The 20,879-nt window shown below is 38.1% G+C and overlaps 1 protein-coding gene across 3 annotated transcripts in view; it reads right to left on the reverse strand.

The window, feature by feature from the left end:
- Positions 1 to 471: 471 nt before the first annotated feature.
- Positions 472 to 20,879, reverse strand: part of SLTM (SAFB like transcription modulator) — a 43,279-nt gene continuing 22,871 nt past the window's right edge. The window contains exons 6-21 of one of the 3 annotated variants that reach the window (XM_021693759.2): positions 20,432 to 20,459; positions 18,623 to 19,091; positions 17,939 to 17,988; positions 15,644 to 15,762; positions 12,746 to 12,895; positions 12,394 to 12,497; positions 12,137 to 12,303; positions 11,559 to 11,644; positions 11,172 to 11,335; positions 8,513 to 8,693; positions 7,645 to 7,769; positions 6,652 to 6,822; positions 5,455 to 5,769; positions 5,197 to 5,341; positions 3,442 to 3,602; positions 472 to 1,528 (exon numbers count right to left, since the gene is read on the reverse strand). In XM_021693759.2, coding sequence (XP_021549434.1) covers positions 1,420 to 1,528; positions 3,442 to 3,602; positions 5,197 to 5,341; positions 5,455 to 5,769; positions 6,652 to 6,822; positions 7,645 to 7,769; positions 8,513 to 8,693; positions 11,172 to 11,335; positions 11,559 to 11,644; positions 12,137 to 12,303; positions 12,394 to 12,497; positions 12,746 to 12,895; positions 15,644 to 15,762; positions 17,939 to 17,988; positions 18,623 to 19,091; positions 20,432 to 20,459 — 2,544 coding nt within the window. In that variant the 3' untranslated portion in view covers positions 472 to 1,419. The remainder of the gene's footprint in view (positions 1,529 to 3,441; positions 3,603 to 5,196; positions 5,342 to 5,454; positions 5,770 to 6,651; positions 6,823 to 7,644; positions 7,770 to 8,512; positions 8,694 to 11,171; positions 11,336 to 11,558; positions 11,645 to 12,136; positions 12,304 to 12,393; positions 12,498 to 12,745; positions 12,896 to 15,643; positions 15,763 to 17,938; positions 17,989 to 18,622; positions 19,092 to 20,431; positions 20,460 to 20,879) is intronic. The other 2 variants (XM_021693760.2, XM_021693761.2) reach the window with 2 other exon arrangements.

Below are 20,879 nucleotides of genomic sequence, written 5' to 3' on the forward strand. Positions count from 1 at the left end.
CCGACACCATGGCCACCGATGGACATTTACAAGAACTTCTACAAAGACTACTTCCCAAATCAAAAGGTGGCCTCAGGGTGACCCCTTATTCCCATCCTTCCCTTTATAAGAGCACCCAGACTGTTGAATTATCCAACAATCTAGACTATTTGGATTATTCATCACTGAGTTATAGGAAGGAATATGGGAGGCTTTAAGAGGTGGTATTCAGAATTCACCTCGAAGGGCTTTCCTAGAAAAGATGCCTTTAAAAAACAAGCTGTAAGATTTGTGGTTAACTCACCAACACTTCACCAGAGCGTGCTACCCAGCTACTGAGGTGAAAATCAAAGTGAGATTTATTTCCAAGGAATAAAGACCAAAAGACTGCCTTCATAGCTCTAAACCTAGTCACTTACTTTGGGTTTAACTCCAGAAAGGGGAGGACTGACACCTAAAAAGCTGGAAACAAAGACACATACACTTCCAGGCGTGGATTTTTATTTTCACAAAGAGACAACAATGCCTTCCCACATACAAGTATTTACAAAACCCAACTGATTCACCAAGCTAGAACCTGGGTTTTTTCCAGTTCTCAACATAGTTGGGAACATGGAAACATTTGTACCCACACAATTCCCAGAGATGGAATTTATCCACCGAACAGTGTAGATTACCTAATAAAAGTGCACTTACCTGCACAACTCAGTCTAAAAACCTCAGTGATATAAACCTCATGGCCAAGGTTTCATTAATCTATTTGGTTTCATACCATGCAAACCCGAACAAGTGTGCTGCTACACTAACCTGAAAATCGGCTCTCATTTTACAATTAAAAAGGTTCTCAACGCTTTAGCAACTATACAGAATATGAAGGTTTATTTCAAAAAAGAGTACATTTTTTTTAAACCAGGATACACAGATGCACTTAATGTAACAGTACCTTCTGCAAAAATAGGTTACATAATACTCAGAAATGCAAGGAACAATCTTATTCTCTAAAAATTAGACAGCAGACTTTTTTTAAGCTTAGACAGCCTACAAAATGGAGGCTGAAAACGCCTGGTGACAAGAAACTCCAGAGCCTGACACCACAGAGCTAATGCTGCAAATGAAACTACTACCACACAGCTGCGAACTACTCTTTATATTCACACAGCGCTAAACAAAATGGTTTTGATTCCATCTTTTCAAATGTGTCTCGGTGCTGCAAGAAAAAAAGTTGAATGATACACAAAACTATTAAAAGTTACAACGGAACTATTTAAACATCTTCTCCAAAATTGAGAAAAGCAATCATGTTAAATTTTAAAAAAAGAGAAAAAAAGAAAAGTCTGACAGAACTCTCAAGCAAGTCAGAGGTCCTCTTCATAAGTAGTCAAGTAAAGTTTACAGGAGATTTCAATAAATTATCTTGAAACCATGGCAGAGAGCTAATTTTCAGAATCGTCGTGGAGGTCCACCCTTAAATGGCTTAAATCCGGAGCCACTTCCTCTTGGCATGGAATTGCCACTGATTTGTACAATTCTATTAATTGGGGATGCATTACTGAAAAAGGTTTAAAAGAAAAAATTGTCAAGAACAAAAAAACAAATTACAGCTAATACCTATTAAGTGTTTATCATTTATCAGGCACTGTTCTTTGTACTTTACCCATATTAAATAACTGACTCTTTTCAACAATTGTGTGAGGTATGGACCATTACTAATCCCACTTTCCTGATGAAGAAACTGGGATCTGAAGGTTAAGTAACTTGCCCAAGATCACGGCTAATAAATGACGGAACAAGGATTTGAACTTGGGCACTCTCACTTCAAAGTCTCTGCCTCACAGTAAGCCAATTAATGGGATGCACATGAATGGACTGAAGCAGTGGCTCTCAGAGTGTGATCCCCAGATCAGCAGCATCAGTATCACCTAGGAACTTGAACCTCTGAGCTAGAGGACATCATCACAGAATTATTTTTGGATTTCTTTTGGAGGAGGATGGATTTTTTATACGTGTAATGGCAACGTAGTAGGTACTAAGGAGCGGCACGGGAAAAAAGACCCACCAAAACACCCTACAACCAATTTGGGAGACAAAAACCCATGGTGAAACAGTTTAAGTAGAATAAGATTACATAAAAGTTCAAATGCCTGACTGAGGATGGCAGGTTAGATCTGTGACCAGAGAGGCGGCTCATTGCTTTGGAGCAAATAATAGTATAACAAACAGTTCTAAGAGTTAAACTTATAAATAGTGTGAGTAAGAGAAAGTAAAAGACTAATCTGAGAAGCTGAAATGAGGAAGAAGGCATAGCTATTACAATTATTTTTTAAAAATGGAACCACATTTAGAAATTTTTGCTAGGGCTGGAAGAAGATAAAAGATGAGGCCCAGTCTGGGTGAACAAGATGCACAGTGGCACTGGCAAATTAAAAGAAGCTAGAGGCAACACGTGGAGCATGAAGGTTTGAAACAGGAGAAGAATGAGTTTGCCTATGACCCTGAATTTATGGAGACGGCAAAACATTTACATAAAGATCACAATATAGAGCTAAATATCAAGAGCAGTATCTGAAGTTCAACCATCTGAAGGAGCCAGCAAAGGAAATCAAAAGAGCAGAAAGAAAAGTCTGATACATTAGAAAACAGAGGAGTATCCCCCCGAAAAAGAAAAGCCACAGTGAGCAATAGTGCTTAACCACCAAGGACACTGAGAGCTCAGAAAATAAAGGAATATAAACATATCCAGAAAAAAGGCATTGGTAACCTTTGAAACCAAAGGTGGAATGAGTGCCAAGACCATGCAGACACAGATATAATAAACACTCACTCACTCCAGTCTGACGGTGGAACTGACCAGCACAGCAGTCAGCTGGATCAGCGAGCCCACCCTGCTTCTAAGACAGGGGAATGGGAAAGACAGAAGGGCACAGAAGAGAAGGGGAGACCAGACTCGCCAGCTGAGGGGCCACAATGGATGCTGGTGCACAAGAGAAAGCTAACCTCTGAGGATATGAACAGGCTCTGGGATAGTTAAATGTGCAACAGTTTTGCTAGAGCTATTGGAAAAGGGAGGGAGCAGAACGTACTTTCAGTCTCCTCTTCCTTTCTAGGACTCCTTTCTAGGACTTTTAGGAGTGACAGGTAGTGAACAAGATGACGGTTCAGACGTGAAGTTAGTGCTCTTTATCTACTGGATTATGACACACACACACACATACCTGTATCTCAACCCATGGGGCAGAATGCCAATCAGTGAACTTACAATGAGGAATATAAACTAACAAATTAACATCCGCTGCCCTGCATATAATCTCTGGGAGATCCGGAGTTAACATGGGGAAATGTGTAGGCTAAGCTAGGACTGTGACCGCTAGCTGCCATTCAATCTCTCAGAAACTATCCTGCCCTTTAAGGAAAGGATAAAGGTTTGGATGAATGCCGGCAGAAAAGTCTTAACCGGGTACTTACCTCGCGTGTTGGGTTATCATGCCTGCTGCTGTCCGGCCATCACCCATCCGCCTTGCATCATGATAGCCGGGCCCTTGAGAAGGTGGACCATGCCACTCTTTCCTTGGTCCACTTGTGTCCCGTCCGTGGCGTTCAACCACATGTCGTTCCTCAGGGTAGTGCTAAAGAATCACATATTAAAAGAAAAGTCACAACACCCGCAGCCTCATGCCGACTCACTTATGCTGGTGTGCTCTTAAGTGTCTGAAACAAATCAATAAGGCGTTTGAGAAGAAAAGGGGGTGAATAATACCAGAGCACATGCAAAGAGTTTCCAGCTATTTTGTACTGAGAAGCTGCTCAGGCTTCAGGGCAGGGTATGGGGGCAATGTAATTTCTATTTCCGTAGCTTTCAGCATGCACGTACTTTTTGACCCTCGAGTATTTCTAGATCCATATATGATGCCTGGATGGATAGATGTGTAAGAAGGCACAGTGAGGGGTCAAAACAGTACAACGAAGCAGGGTAGGGTGTAGGATCAACGTGCAAACAGCATACAGACACGGTGGTTGTCGTCCTATTTCACATAGGACTCATTATTGCTAAGATTCTTACAAGGTCTTACATACACGACTATGAAAAACAGAGTGAATGAACCTAAGGAAACAAAGGCCATAGAACTAAAGATCCAAGGAAAGCAGAGTCAGAAGTGATGACACTTAGTCTACAGAAAATAAAGCTGAAGGTACTGTACAGAGATATAATATTGGCAAAACAATTTATATTAGGAAAAACAGCATTTTCAAGGGAGGAACAGGATCTCCTCCTCGGGATACCTTTTCTAAGTGGATATCGGAATGCAGGGGCCAGTCTATGAGTTTTTTTTTTTTTTTTTTAAAGATTTTATTTATTTATTTGAGAGAGAGAATGAGATAGAGACAGAGAGAGCATGAGATGGGGGAGCGTCAGAGGGAGAAGCAGACTTCCTGCTGAGCAGGGAGCCCGATGCGGAACTCGATCCCGGGACTCCAGGATCATGACCTGAGCTGAAGGCAGTCGCTTAACCAACTGAGCCACTCAGGCGCCCCCAGTCTATGAGTTTTTACTCTGACTAAGGCAGAATATCTGGATTACAGACCCCTCTTAAAAGTTCTGCTCCTGGGGGGGCGCCTGGCTGGCTCAGTCGTGGAGGGTCTGCCTTCAGCTCAGGTCATGATCCCAGGGTCCTGGGATCGAGCCCCACATCGGGCTCTCTGCTCAGAGGGAAACCTGCTTCTCCCTCTCCCACTCCCCCTGCTTGTGTTCCCTCTCTCGCTGCATCTCTCTCTGTCAAATAAGTAAATAAAATCTTGAAAAAAAAAAAAAAAGAATTTCAGGGCTAGCATCCTACTTCTTTGGACTATTAATGTTTTTGTTTTTGTCTTAAGATTTATTTATTTGTTTGACAGAGACACAGCGAGAGAGGGAACACAAGCAGGGGGAGTGGGAGAGGGAGAAGCAGGCTTCCCGCCGAGCAGGGAGCCCGATGAGGGACTCAATCCCAGGACCCCGGGATCATGACCTGAGCTGAAAGCAGATGCTTAACGACTGAGCCACCCAGGAGCCCCTAGACTATTAATGCTCAATTGTTGACAGTAAAATATGAAAAACATCAAGATCTTTTATAAGAACCTCGTCTCCCAATCATTCCACTCTAACTAATCAAGGCCACATCAAAATGGTAAATCCTCGGAATTTATTCCTGAAGAGGTGACAATACATCCTCAAGCATTTACCTGTGTTCCACTTCCTCGGTCTGTGATCACACCTCTGTCTCCCTCTCTGTTCCCGTAGCCCGAAGCATTACTGCGACTGCCAGGGGGAGCCCCTCTCACGCTGTGTCCTGATACTTCCCTCCCAGATCGTTCCGGCCTTTCAACTCTGTTAAACAAAACCCAAAGACATCGACAATCAAAACTTTATGACACCTTTTTGTCCTTAAACCCAAATGCGTTCTATGCCACCGTCTGGGCCCTGGTAACTACTCAAGATACCTTGTTTCCCGTTTGTCGGAGGACATGCTGCTGTCACTTTTCCAGGTGGTTGGTCTGGATGGATTGGGCCCCGCTTCTCGAGGATGTCTAGGGTGAGTGATATCAGGCCTGTCATGGATGATCACGGTTCTCCTCTCGTCTCGTTCTCCCCGGACTTCTCGCCTGTCCGTTTCTCTAAGTTCATTTCTTGGTGGTGGAGGTTCATTTCTTCTGGAATCACTGAAATTTTTGGGATACCTTTCAAAACCCGGATCTTCTCTTCGTGCAGCAGGACGTGTTTTTTTCCCTTCACTTTGACCAACAAAGCGTTCTCGCCTGTTGATTATTGAGAACAAAGAACAGAAGTCCTGAGATATACTTACTTGGCCTTATTCTTAATTGTACTTGCATAACTTACAAAAATCACAGCTTCTTTAAAAATTAACTGAAGGCAAAGCCACCAAAAAAGCCACAACTTTGATTAAAATAACTTATATTCTAAATGTCTGGCATGAAGATTGTTGTTTAGCATCTGGGAGGAATTAACATCAAACACTCAAGTGACTACCGACCTGAAGGATATTCTAGTGTTCTAAACAGCTGAAGCACATCTAAAGCTAACAGTATTCCCACCTAGTTTTAAACAAGGTTAAGAAGATAAAGCCAATCTACTTAACCTTGTTACGGTGGCCTATTAAACTAATTTTTTTCCAAAGTCTATTTATTTAAGCAATCTCTACACCTGACGTGGGGCTCGAACTCATGACCCCAAAATTAAGAGTCTCATGCTCTACCGAATGAGCCAGCCAGGTGCCCCAAACTAATTTTGAATACTGAACCACATTTACATTAATAAAAACAAAAACCAAACATAGGATTTGTTCTGAACAGTCAGATCTGAGCTGTAGTACTTAAGATTTTAATAGCGAACCAAAGTTATCATTAGCAAGGCTCATGTACCAAATACAACTTTTTTTTTCTTTTCTTTTTTTTTTTTTTTAAGATTTTATTTATCTGAGAGAGAGCGAGCAAGAGAGAGCATGAGCTGGGGGAGAGGCAGATGGAGAGGGAGAAACAGACTCCCGGCTGAGAAGGGAGCCTAACGTGGGGCTCGATCCCAAGACCCTGGGATCAGGACCTGAGCTGAAGGCAGATGCTTAACCTACTGAGCCACCCAGGCACCCACCAAATGCAACAACTTTCAAGGTATCTATCTACCTTTCAAAAGACGAAGACTGTACTGTTGAACTCTCAGGAAACCTGCCCCTCTCTCGGTGATCAAAGTCATTAAATCTGTTTTGCTGGCGAGAATAGTCAGATCCATGGCTGAATCGTGCATCTGTATCTAGAGACAACTTTTTATTCTCGCTCCAGTAAGGATCATCTCGCCTTGAAGAGAAATATTTGCTCATTTATATAAATTAGTTTTATAATACTCCAACAACACTTACTTGGAGTCATACATACCACATGCTAGGAACTGTGGATACAGAGGGCTAATAAACTCAAGACATCAAACATTCTGTTACAAGAACAAGCTAGCAAAGAATTAATTATCAGATTGCATTAAGTCATATAGTGTTAGAGGAATTTCACAGGAGAGGAAATAGTTGAAAAATGGTCTGTTTTAAAATTCGTAAATGGAAAAGACAGCTACCATTTTATAATAAAATTCTAACCAACAGTCCACAACCTTTTCAGTCACACTAACTTCGGAAAGGTTAGACAGGTAAGTCCCAAGCACAATTCATGCATTCGATGTATTTCTCAACACAATCAACTAAATCTCACAGAACTTATATTAAGAAAATTAAATGACTGCATTTGGGTATCTGTTAAGCAGCATGAACACAAACACACAATGCCCTCTTTCCAAGTCTGTCACTTCCAAGTTTATCTGTACTACCCTGTCAGAATTTTCAAAATGGGTCTGAGTTTGAGAACCATCATGGAAGCCTACTATGGTGATGTATTTCCAGTCATAATGGAAAAACATTTGGCAACAGGAAGGGAAAGGGAAAAAAGAGCAGACTCTGCCTACTTGACGATGCACTGGATCCACTCCAGTCCTGCAATCATACCCATCCCTACTGGATCATGACCTTTGATTCCAGTGATGGTTGCCTGTACTTGCTAATCCTCCAATCAGTCTTAGTTTGAAAGGCATAAGATAGCAAGTGTTAACTGTTAAAGAAGAAAGCAGGCAACTACCTATGATCTACATCACGTGGGCGTTTCAAAGAATTCCTTTTCTCTTGTTCGTAACGAAGCTGCTGCTGTTGCCTTCTCAGCTCCTCTCGTTCTCGAGCAATACGTTCGGCTTCCTTACGGCGTTCCTTCAGACAACACAGAAGGAAGAACCAACCAATGCAAAATGAAAACACAAGGTAAGTACATGCGCAACCTTGTTTCATCCTGTCATTAAGAAACCACCATAGGCAAGCACCGGGCAAAACACATACCTGGGACAAATATATAAACAAAATTGACTTCAGAAATCAGTAAGCTAGGCTATGGCTATTGTTCTGCAACATTAAAAATAACAGAGATTGGGTGGTGGCAGTTGGCAGGTAATTGGGAAGGTCAGATTTAGTTTCATCATTTGACTGAAACAAAAGCACCTAAAGGGAATTAGATATAAAGTTCTTAATATGTCTGGAAACTAAAGTGCTTAAACCCTGGATGCAGTTCTGCAAAGAGAGGCATTATTTCCTTCCAGCCTTGGGAAATCATTCCCACTCTACTATGTAAGGAAATAAGTTATTATTTGCTGAGACTGGGATAGTGACAGAGCCTGGATTACAACTACTCTGGACTCATAGTCCTATGCTCAGACTGTTAGGCTGCCATGATATTGCAGAGCTTGAGTTATTACCAATTGGCTAGAACAAAGTCACTACTAAATGTATTTTGAACTAGCACCTAAGTGATTGTTATCTTTCAGGGACACCTTAATAAATGCTCATTAGCTGAACTCATTCTACAGAAGCTTTACAACAAGTAAAGCAAATTTTAGGGCAAAAATCACAGGGTTTGAAAAAGGTCAGTTATTTAAGATGAAAAGATTTTCTGACTGCACCTGTTCAATACGAATGCGTTCCCTTTCCAAGCGTTCGCGTTCCATTCTCTCTCTCTCTAGTTTTTGCCTTTCAATTTCTAGGCGCTCTCTCTCTCTCTGTAAGCGTTCCCGTTCTTCCCGTTCACGAATTATTCTAATGCGTTCTCGCTCTCGACGCTCTCTTTCTGCAATCTCTCTTCGTCTAACAAAAATCAGTATTTAGAAATACTTAAATTATGCTAGCACTGTGTGAAAGAGAATAGCTTTTGAGTTTGAATTTTTCCTTGAGGTTGGCAATTTTAAACTTCAACTCAACCTAAGTAGTTTTAATGTAATTGGAAAGAGAACTCAAAATAAAACTTTAAACAGATTCCAATGCTGTCACTTATTTATTAAGACTGTCAACTGAGGAGCTGAATTTTATAAAGTAGTTGCCTCTTAGAGGATTCCTGTTTAAATAAAAATCCCATAATAATAGCCCATTAGTGAATCGACATTTTAAAAAGGAGATATTCTACATATATGAATTTCCAAAACTACAACTTCTACTGTTTTTGAGAGGAAAATTTCCAGTATCTAGTATATGGTCTACCTCCTTAAGCAAGGTATACCTTATTTTGATGACTTGGGGTCATACCCATCAACATGAATTATAGCAAATGCTACGTAAAATAAAATGTGGCCTTACTTTAAGGGCCTTTTTGGTGTTCACCGGCCCATGCTTCTTTGGGTCAGGACACAGTTCAAATGTTTGCTGAACTGAATGAAGTTACTGTATTGGGACTTTTAATCACGTTTTTGTCATCCCCTCACTCTAAGGCCCTTCGTGTACTCTATCACCATGTCTTCTTCTAGCAGCCCAGTGGTTCTCAGTGGCTCAGTGCTGCTCCCATGGAAATCTGAGGGCCATATTAAATTATCGCAATGACCATGGGGGCTGTTAGCAGCATTTAGTGAGTGGGGACTACGGATTCTAAATATCTTATGATGCATGGAATAATCAGGATAGTTCTGCACAACAAAAAACTGTCCAACACTTACACCTTTCAAATGCCATAATGGACATTCATGTCATTAAAACAAAACAAAATCACCTTAAAAAAAAACTGGAGCCTAGAATTTGACTCATTTTTAATAAATGCTAGGTCAGTTTGTTTGCTTTGGCATGGTTTTATATACACTAAAATTTCTAGAAATGCAACTCCATGTAAATAAGAGGAAAAATGATACTTTCTTAAGACCTTCACCAAGAGCTGTTCACCGTTTCAGAAATCATGTAGTAATGTCAACACCACTCCTGGTATTTGACTTACCAAAATGACACACCAATATCAGTCTGCATTTGTAGCTGTCACATTTTCATTGAGTCTAAAGAGGGTTGTAAACATCTGACTACTTCATTAGGTCTTCTAGAGAGTCGTGCCTAAACATTCATATCTGGAATATATGCTTCATTATAATTTACTTTTATTTCTTCTTTATATTAGAGTTAAGGCATTATATTGGTTTTTTGGAAATTATTTATATAGGCATATTATGCATTTGTAGGCCTATTATGCATCAATTACATTTCAGCAGAGTAAAGAGGATGCTGTGACTATATATATATATATACACACACATATATATATATATATATACACACACTCTATATATATATACCCTTTATATATATATATATATAAAGGGGTGCTGGTCTGACAGACCTGAGAATCACTGCTCTAGGAGCTCCCGCTCTCATCCTGATTTATCATCTACATAGGAATCTCAGTATATTGGGACTTCATCAAAAAGAGAAAAAAAACTGGGTTCTGAGTAATGCAAGGATTATTTCCTTCTAATAAAGTATGTGGCAATCATAGTACTATTTAAGTTGTCAAATGTGTCTGGTTGTTCCTAACACTCCTGTGAATGAATAGATGAAATCCCATGATAAAAGACCTCTCAATGAGATAGGTTAATATTTGGAAATTTATATTACAAAACACTTTCACAAGAATATTTTAAGTGGCATCAAAAAACTGACATAGGAAAGCAATGGTGGCATTCATGGTGAACTGTTGAGACACTGCCACTAAAAATAGAAATGTTTTGTTTTGTTCTCAGTTTGTTTTAAAGAGAATGCTTGTTTCGAGATAGAGCTTGAACACAATAAGGTTCACAAGGCGAATCTTCCTTCACTTGGGCTCTAATCCAAAGTACAATCAATTTTTCCTAAAATGTCAACATGCTACTTGAACACTGTAGCTTACACTGATACTATCTTATCTCAACATCATTTTTTCCTTTAAAGTCATGTTTTTCATGGCGGCAGCTTTGGAGTAGAGGAAAGAGCATTGGACTTGGAGTCAGAAGACTTGGGTCTGAGTCCCGACTCTGCCACTCATTAGCCATGTGGCATTGGAAGAGTCATTTAGCCTCTCTGGGCCTCCATTTTTTCAATTATATAATGGGCTCACCTAATCTTACAGAACAGTTGAGACAGAGATAACAGATGGAAATGTACTTTGTAAATTATAAAATGCTATGCAAACTTAAGAAAATCATTAGGTTTTACTGCACTTGTTAAAAGTGGCCAATAGCTTTCTGTGGGAATACAATTTCCAGAAATCTGGTTTGTAACTAGCGTTAAAGATGTACCTATAGTTAAAGACAGGTATAAAATAGACTCTTTTCCTACCTTCGAAGTTCCATTGCTCGTCGCAATCTTTCAAAGCGAACTAAATGCTCTCTTAGTCTTTGTTCCTTCATCTTTTCAAAAGGCAAGATGTCTTTCCTTCTATAGTCTTTGTCCCTTTTTTTATCTAGGCTAGCTCTCTCCTTTTCCTTGCTTCTCCCATGAATCTACAGAAAAAAAAAAAGGTTATAACAGGACTAGAAGTTAAAACAGTTCGGGGTTTTGGTTTTCAAGTTCAGCTGGTCATTTAAAAAGGTTAAATGAGTAATGACATTCTATTTTTCTTAGATTTTCAAGCACAGAAGTATGCAAAAAATGGTTACAGAGATACTAAATTATCTTATTTTAGAAACAGGGAGAACAGGATACAGCATCCGTCCAGAGACTTACTTTCTCATATCTTCCTCTTCTTGATGGCCTACAATGATCTCCTTTAGTTTGGTCTAGTATTACCATATGTCCTGGACTCTTGGAACCTAAGAGAAAAAAAAAGTAGATAAACAAACGCCTAAAAAACATTTCATTAAAAAAGACAATCAATATAATGTAAAAATGCTGAATTCTTAGATAGCCAGATATTCAGAAACCAGTGCATGAAATAAAAAAACCTCCTTATTCTATGAGAACTTAGTTGCACATAGTTTTTAAAAATAACTCAATCCACAAACATAAATACTTTCTGTGATACCAAAAGATCCCAACTCAGTTTACACAACTACGAATCAATGGCCGTTTACAACCAGCCCAGGTCTTCCAGTAAAGGGGCTCAGCTGGAAGAACACCTTTGTTTCCCAAGAGTAGAAAAGACGACAACTAGTGCTACTGGACCTCCCTTTCTACCACAGTGACATCTAACAAAATTTAAATATTTATCCGGACTGTAATCTCAGGTTTTCCCTTCCACTGTAAAAATGAAGTTGTAGAAAGCATTAGAAAAGGGATCAAGAAGAAAGATACATATAGCATACTTATTCGCTTCTTTTCTTCACTTTTTTTAATCGAGTCTGAAGTTTGGCCACTTGATCCATTATCATTCTTCTCGTCTTTACCTTCTATTTTCTTAGTCTCCTTGCCTTCCTTTTTTTCACACTTCTCAGACAACCTTTTCTCTTCTTTTTTGACAGAGGCTTGTGTCCTGACCACACCACCCAAGAAAACAACAAAATGAGAACTACTTCATCAATTTCCCAAAGTCTATGTGCTTATCAAAAAAATAAATCCTTACTTGCTACTTCTATCACTCATATTTTTTTTGTCTCCAGAACTTCTTGAACTACTCTTTTCATCATTTTCTTTCTTCAGTTCTTTCTTAGAAGGATCACCTTTAACCTGAAAGGTTTAGATAGGAAAACAAAACAAAAAAACAGTAAGTTACATTTATGATCATAACAACTATGTTGCTGGAACAAAATCTGGAAAACAGGAAGTAAAAAATCTGGAAAATCTGGAAGTAAAAACTAAAAATAAATACTTAAAAATTATACCAAATTCTACTCCCTACTGGTATAACATCTTTAAATCGAGCATTACTGGCCCTCAAAGTAACCTCCCTCTTATATACAATTAGGCAAGCTTACTTTTTCCACAGAAATCAGCTGTCCATGCAGCTCAGTGCGATGAAGATGGGCAATACATCTGGACACCTCTGTGCTTGAAGACATGGTTACAATGCCATAGCACTTTGCCCCAGGACTTCGAGCATTTGTAACTACCTTTGCACTCAGAACCTATAACATAAAATAACACTTTACAAAGTTTTACAACTACATGCATTTCTGAGTAAGTCAAACTTCACAAGTAAGACTATTCAAATAAAACGGTATGTTCAGGATACAGAAATTCATGATGAAGGATAAATTTAGGATATGTATTATTCTGTTTCATATTCTTTTTTTTTTTTTTTTTTTTTAAAGATTTTATTTATTTATTTGAGACAGAGAGAATGAGAGAGAGAGAGCACATGAGAGGGGGGAGGGTCAGAGGGAGAAGCAGGCACCCTGCCGAGCAGGGAACCCGATGCGGGACTCGATCCAGGGACTCCAGGATCATGACCTGAGCCGAAGGCAGTCGCTTAACCAACTGAGCCACCCAGGCGCCCTCTGTTTCATATTCTTGTGATCACTATCTACTTTGCTTGTAAGTACTTAGTAAATATTCACGGGAACAATTTAAAGTGTCAAAAAGCAATTTAGGGCGCCTGGGTGGCTCAGATGGTTGGGCGTCTGCCTTCGGCTCAGGTCATGATCCCAGGGTCCTGGGATCGAGTCCCACATCGGGCTCTCCGCTCAGCGGGGAGCCTGCTTCTCCCTCTGACCCTCTCCCCTCTCATGCTGTTTCTCTCTCGCTCACTCTCTAAAAAATAAATAAAATCTTAAAAAAAAAAAAAAAAAAAAAAAAAAAAAGCAATTTAACCTACTTTTATTTATTTATTTATTTATTTATTTTTTAAGATTTTATTTATTTATTTGACAGAGAGAGACAAAGTGAGAGAAGGAACACCAGCAGGGGGAGTGGGAGAGGGAGAAGCAGGCCTCCCACTGAGCAGGTAACTCAATGCCGGGCTCGATCCCAGGACCCCGGGACCATGACCAGAGCCGAAGGCAGACGCCCAACAACTGAGCCACCCAGGTGCCCCTATTTTTTTCTTATTAATTTTTTCAAATATATAGCCAAAACACAGTCACATCAATGAAATAATGGCACAATTAATGAAAGCAAAGAAATAATATTCTCAATTAGATTTGGGCCAAACTTCCCCTACCATAAGTCCACCCTGACTCTCTTAGAGGAAAAAAAAAAAAAAAGGTAACTTTCTAGAAAGTTTCTAAATGAGTGTTAACAATTTTCTATAACGAGTAACTACAAGAAATTTCAAAAAATGAATAAAGAATCATCCACATATAAAAAAGCAGTCTTTAAAACAAACCCTACAAAAATACACTCTAAAGAGACACACTTTGTTTTGTGCTTTTAAAATTTATACCAATATCAAAGTGACAAATAATTTCAATTCTATAAAATCGTTAAGAGAGACAAGGGATGGGTGAGTAAGAGGAAAAGTGACAGAACAGTCTAGTGCTGAACAAAGAGAAAGACAGACATAATGCCATGAAAAGGTAAACGGAATTTAGGAGGCTGTGTGGTGTGAATGGCTGGAAACTATCAGCTTTTATCTCAACTCTGGGAAAGGCAGACTTGCCCCAACAGCAACTTGATTTTTAAGCCCAACTTCTTGTTACAACGGTGTCCTTTATATAGTTTTAGTCCCAGGAAATGCCAGCATTAAAATATTGGTTTTGGATCTCTAACAACAAATTACCAAGGCTAATCATGTGACTACAATTCTCAGTATTCTGTATCTGACACCTACAAGAATCCTTAACACTCAGGCAACTCTCTATATTAGAAGGAAAAAAAAAGACTCCTGAAATCAACAGGATAGATTTTTGTAACATTCATTACTGGTTATTTACCAATACTAGTCATTAATAAATATTCCAAAGCCTACTGTGTGCACACAAAGTACAGCAGATAAAGCCTCTGGTATCAAAGAGCTTACACTGGTGTAGATTACATACGATGTATTAATGAAAACCAAAAATATAAGGTAGAAAGTAGTGAGTGCCTTAAGGGATACAAATCGACTATAATTCAATTCAACAACTATTAACTGACTATTTAATTCATTTAATTATTGACTATTCTTCTCTTCTATTAGGTCTTCCCCTTATATGCCAGGGAAACCTTTCCTGATGAACCAACTATAGCAAACCCTCCCCTTTTTCCTTTCTTTTTTTTTTTTTTAAAGATTTTATTTATTTATTTGACAGAGAGAGAGATAGCGAGAGCAGGAACACAAGCAGGGGGAGTGGGAGAGGGAGAAGCAGGCTTCCCGCCCAGCAGGGAGCCCGATGTGGGACTCGATCCCAGGACCCTCGGATCATGACCTGAGCTGAAGGCAGACGCTTAACGACTGAGCCACCCAGGCGCCCCCCCCTTTTTCCTTTCTTAGCAACTCTTTCCATCATAGCACATATCACAACTTCTGATTAAGTATATTTTTACCAGTTTTACATTTTTCTCCACTACTGTACGAGAATCTGTATGATGACAGGGACATCAGCTCCCACCCCACCCCCAAACTCTATGTCCCATCATCTAATACTAGTCTACCTATATTTTCCAAATGACCAGATCAGCCTCAGATACTCTAGTTTCTAGAAAAATCATGACAAATGTGAAAAACAAAATGCAGTCCTTGGCTGAAATGAGCTCAAAATACGAGCTTTTAATAAAAAGATCCCCAGGGCTCAGGATGAGATTTTATGTTGAAACTCACCAATACCACAGAACTCAATAATTATGCCTATACCAGTCCTAAGAAAAACAAGAAATTGGAAGGTTTTATGTAATACCGTTTTGAATATAATCCCCATTTCAAATGGAGATACTAGAAAGACAGATAAAAATTGTACCTTTCCATATTTGCCAAAGAGGTTCTTCAAGTCAGCAGCTTTGGTATTAGAAGAAAGTCCACTAACCCAGATATTTTTAGTTGAGCTTCCACTGCTACCACTAGTACTACTTGTACTTCCTAGAATAGATTTAATATCAGACATTTTAGTGTCTTAATTGGAAATTTTATTTTTTAACAAAATTATTAGGTCCATATGATTTCAAAATTATAAAATCCTCTTTTAACTTAGTTAAATTATGATAGTACAACCTTGCTGTATCCAAATCCTATGAATCTGCTATTATTAAAATCAAATACACTAGACAATACAGCTAAGTAAGGAAACAAGTCTAAACATCTGTATACTTCCTACCGTGTGAGTTTAAAATCAAAATGGGTAAAACATCAACTACAGGTCTTGGACTTTCACTGTTAAGTTTAATCATTTATACTCTACCACTGCACAACCAGAAAGCAGTCATCAAAAAACGTACAGACTGCTTAATTACCCTCATCTGTTCTGGGCTTTAGATCCTGAGAAATTGGGAGTGCAAGAGGGAACAGTCAAAGCAAGGGATAAACTATTTCCAAGAATTTAAACGTTTAATAACAAAGACTAACCAACAGCTCATCTTCATTCTCTGGTAGAGAAAGAATAAAAAAGAAATTATATGCAGCTAGTTAACTCTGGATTTAATAAAAGACAATCTTCTAAGACAAATTAATTACATATTCAAAATCAGAAACCTCAAAATCCTTTAGAATAGGTAAATATAATGTTATATGAATCATTTTTGCACTAATTCCATCACAAATTATGGTTTCATACACAGAGATGCCATTTCTTAGAATACAGGCCTACTCAGTCACCCTCCAGGGTTTTTCCTCAAACGTGCTATTCTAAAAGGGGAGCCTTCATTCATTTGACTTTACTTGGAAAACAATTCTTACTCCACTTTAAGAAAAACAGTATGTAATAATTAAAAGTAACAATTTTTGTAACTTCAGGTGGAAAGAGTATGTGGAAAGAGTAAAAAGAGTAAAAATTTCAATGCTTTCGAATATTACATTCCACAAGTTTTAGTTGAAAAATTACTGTCAGTGTAGACTTATATGAGGAGACAACACCTACCCGACTCAAATATTTTAAATATTAATGGTTGCTGCATTTCTACTCTTAAAAAATACATTTATCAAAGGATCGATTTTATTTTATGAAATGCTAACAAGAAGCGCGTGTATCTTTTTTATATTACCAGTAACATTTGGGCCCAGGTACTTCTCTTACAAAAAAAAAATTTTTAGCTAATAGAAAAAAGTTACCATTTAACCAAGACCACCAAGTTTCTAAATTTAGGGTTAACACTTAATAAAGTTATTGTATTTTGTCCATTAACCAAAACTGTAAGGCATCTAAGTATTGCAATTAATTGTCAATTAGTAAGTCAATCACTAAGATTTCCAGCTACAAAACGTACCAACAAAATAACACTAAATGCACCACAATACAGATTAACATTCCCTGAAGAGGCATTTTAGGACTCTGCAGTACCTGGTGTTATTTTTCCCTTAAAATGCTTTTTTTTAGAACACAAGAAATGTTTTCAAGTAGATGGCATATGTACAACAGGAGACGATAGCGCACAGCCATGAGATAACCAGACATCCCAACATCAAATATTGCATCTTTAAGCTTACAAGAATTTCAAATAAAACTAATTTCCAACACAAGACTCCCAGTAACCCAAAATAAGTCAAATTAAGAAGTAAGTCTTCAAGAATCAAACTCCTACATATTGGCTACGTTACTAGAAGTGTGCCCTGGTTTAAACAATGAAAGAAGTAAAACCAAATGTTAGGACTGATTTTCTTTTAAATGCTAGACTCCACAAATAGAGGCAATTACTATTTAGAGTACATTTCCTACAAGAACAGGGGAAAAGTTGTGCTGGTGCATAAGGGTTGCAAATGACTATAATTAAAGATAAAATACTTCTAAAATTATAATGTTAAGAAAATGAAATATCCATTGTATTAACAGTCAATACAGTTGCATAGAACACAATGGGAAAAACACATACTTTTAGCATACTCAAACCAGTTTACAAATTAAGTAATTAAAGCATAACGCTTCAATCACACCCAGAATTTGTAGAAATCTGTTTAACTCAATAGTCTACACCGAGGCCCACCCAACATTTTTAGTATGTCAATTTTTAATGACTAAAGGTCAAAGGAAACCCCAGACGATTATTACTTTCTAACGAAAGTACACCATTTACCACTGAAACAAACAGGAAAAAAAATTCATTACCTTTGTCATCTTTGGATGATGTCTTGCTCTCCTTAGATTCCTTTGAAGAGCTAAAGAAGCAAATCACCAGAAGAAAATTGAAAACAAAAAAAAAAAAAACAAAAGAAAACAAAAATCGAACAGCTTGATATTGACCATATTTCACACTAGTACTATTCGTACAAATTAACAATTCCAAAGGCCTAGATTAGGTTATTTGAGCAAATGATTCCCTTAGGATTCTTGCACTGATTTTCCCCAAGATGCCTGAAGAGCTAGATTTTCTGACAATTCTATTCAGTGGATATATGGCCATCTTCTCCAGATTTGAGGACTGGGACTTGACTTCACTTTGTGTTCTTAGGACTGATAGTTGTTCATTAACCATCATCACAAGGATTTTTAAAAATAAAACACAAAAAAATTGTCAATTTGAAAAAAAAACCAAAAAACAAAAAACAACCAAAAAAAAAAAAAAAAACCAAATATATGCTGACAATGCGACAATGCAATCAGTAGGACACACTGCATATTACGAAGATCTTGAAATTTTTTTAAAAGTAACTTATGACGGTCAAAAATATTATAGGCAGGATCATAAGTACTAATTACTGTACATGGTCTTGAAGCCACCCCCTTAATGTAGAGTGATCTTATTGAATGCTGGAATTCAGTATCGTAAAGAACTGACATAGAAAAACAAACCTCTTTGCTTGACCAGAGGCCCCAGTAGACGAGGGCCCTTTCTTCAAAGTATCCTTTTCTTTGTCTCCAGATTCTGCTTTCTTAGAACTTTCTCTGGCTTCCTTCTCGACAGGATCACCCTTCACGCAGTCTTCCTTCTTACCATCTTTATGGTTCGCATTCATCTCATAATCCTTGCTTTCCTTCTCCGGGCTCTGTGCAATGGCGTCCTGCCCATCTTTTGGCTTACTTGCTTCAGAATCTGTAATTTTCACATTTTTACCTGTTTCTAGGAGGTCATCACCATCAAAATCCAGAGTGATGGCATCTTCAGCCTGGATTGTGACCGAGATGTTGTCATCCTCAGCTTCTTTCACAGGTGCATTAGCTTCCATCTCTTCGTGAGCTGTGTGATCAGCCTCAGCTAGGTTCCCTTCTGAAGGAAGAGGTTTAGATACTTCTTGTGTACCATCACCAGAACCTGCTATATCTAAGAGGATTTAACAGGAATAAATATGGCAAAACAAGAAGTTTAAACAATTTCATATTCATAAGCTAGAATAGGACCTAGAAAATATAAAGCCAGTTATTAGCACTGATGGAAGGTTAGGGGAAAAAAAAAACACAAGGGTATTAACTAACATTAACAATCCTTTACCCAGGATCACTTATTCTTCATGGAAAAAATGATCTCTACATACAAATACCAAACAACAAAAGTGAGGAAGTGGTTCCATCCTGAGGATACCAGCTCTTCGTTTGTGGTTATAAGTTAATGGCAAACGGAAGATTTTGTTTCCCTCGATGAGATAGTGACAGATGTGCAGATTTGTTATTCAATGTTCAAATCATCTTGGGTTTAACCCTTGTGACCTTCGGAACTCCCATGGTGACGTCTTGAAAGGTCACAGTCTGAGGATATCAATCAGTCTTCAAAGTTTTTCAGGGCCCCATCCTTTTCACTCTTCTGATTCAATTCTTGGGTAGTCCAGAATCGTATGGAAAACTGCTACAGAAGGCTCCAAAGATGTCCTGCTCCATAATGTTCAGGAAATTGGTTATTTCCAGTCTTCATCCTGTCCAGCCAGTCCCGAAATTACCATTTTCGAAGATGTCTTGCATTTCCCCAAAATGGAAAGGCTTCGGGCATGTGAGATTTTCAGTCAGTAGCTTTACTTCGTCATCACTTTTGGGCTTTTTATTCTGCCTTGCTTAGAACCCTGCTCCATGTCCTTTCTAGTCCAAAGGAGGATCCTTTGACTTCCATCCAAGAACTCTTCCATAACCTCGTACTGATCAATGCATTACTACTGATGTCCCTGTAATTGTATTGAATGAGACAGTTCTCCTAAACTATGAAAACTGTCGGAAGACTGTATGAAAGTTTCTCTACGCAGCAAACAAAAAGTCAGTCTCCCGGTCACCCATTTTTAGGACTGGTTGTACAATTAATTATCTGTTACACTCTAGGACCCCAATAAGCACGTATGAGTTACTGCAGTGCCAGTCTTAAAGGACATTATCGACTTACCGTATGCTAGAAGTTATTTTAAAACATAAAATTAAAATTGGGTTAAATAAAATATGGCAATGTCCACTACAGTAACTGATATGTACCATTAAGTTAGAACATAGCTTAAATGTTAAAAAGAAAATTAAAACCAATTGAAAAATAAAATCAAGATGCTAACTTAATTCACTAAATTGATAAATTTGAAAATAAACTCATTTCAAAAATAAGATTTCAAATAAGGAATGTTTTATTTTCACATAATTTACTATTTTTCTAAATGTCAGCAATTTTTAAACTCTACTTGGCATCAAACATACCTTTCTCATTTTCTTCTTCCTCACCATCCTGAAATTCAAAGAATAATCAAATGTAAAATGAATTCACTTAAAACTAGATTTTAGTAATAGCACAAAAGCAGTGAGGTTAAACTGGTATATAATTTAATAATATTAATTAGGGACACCTATCACTAACAAATATAGGCTATTCCGATCAGAACCAGAGCCCATTTAGAGAAATGTGGCACATTATCTGGTGGATGTGGTCTCAGACAAAACAGGTAAATCTATCAGTAATTAGATCAACAATCAAATGGATTAGTTTCAGTATTCAAAACTAGTTTATAGAATCTGAATCCTACTCACATCAAAGAGTTGCCAAAAGACTGACCTCATTATCTTATGTGACTCAGTTCAAAAGCACTTTTAGGGCGTGCTATTCAAAACAGTATGAGAAAGTATACTGTGAAGACATACACTTTCAAGG

This window comes from Neomonachus schauinslandi, chromosome 9 (genome assembly GCF_002201575.2).
Source record: "Neomonachus schauinslandi chromosome 9, ASM220157v2, whole genome shotgun sequence".
Taxonomy (NCBI): domain Eukaryota; kingdom Metazoa; phylum Chordata; class Mammalia; order Carnivora; family Phocidae; genus Neomonachus; species Neomonachus schauinslandi.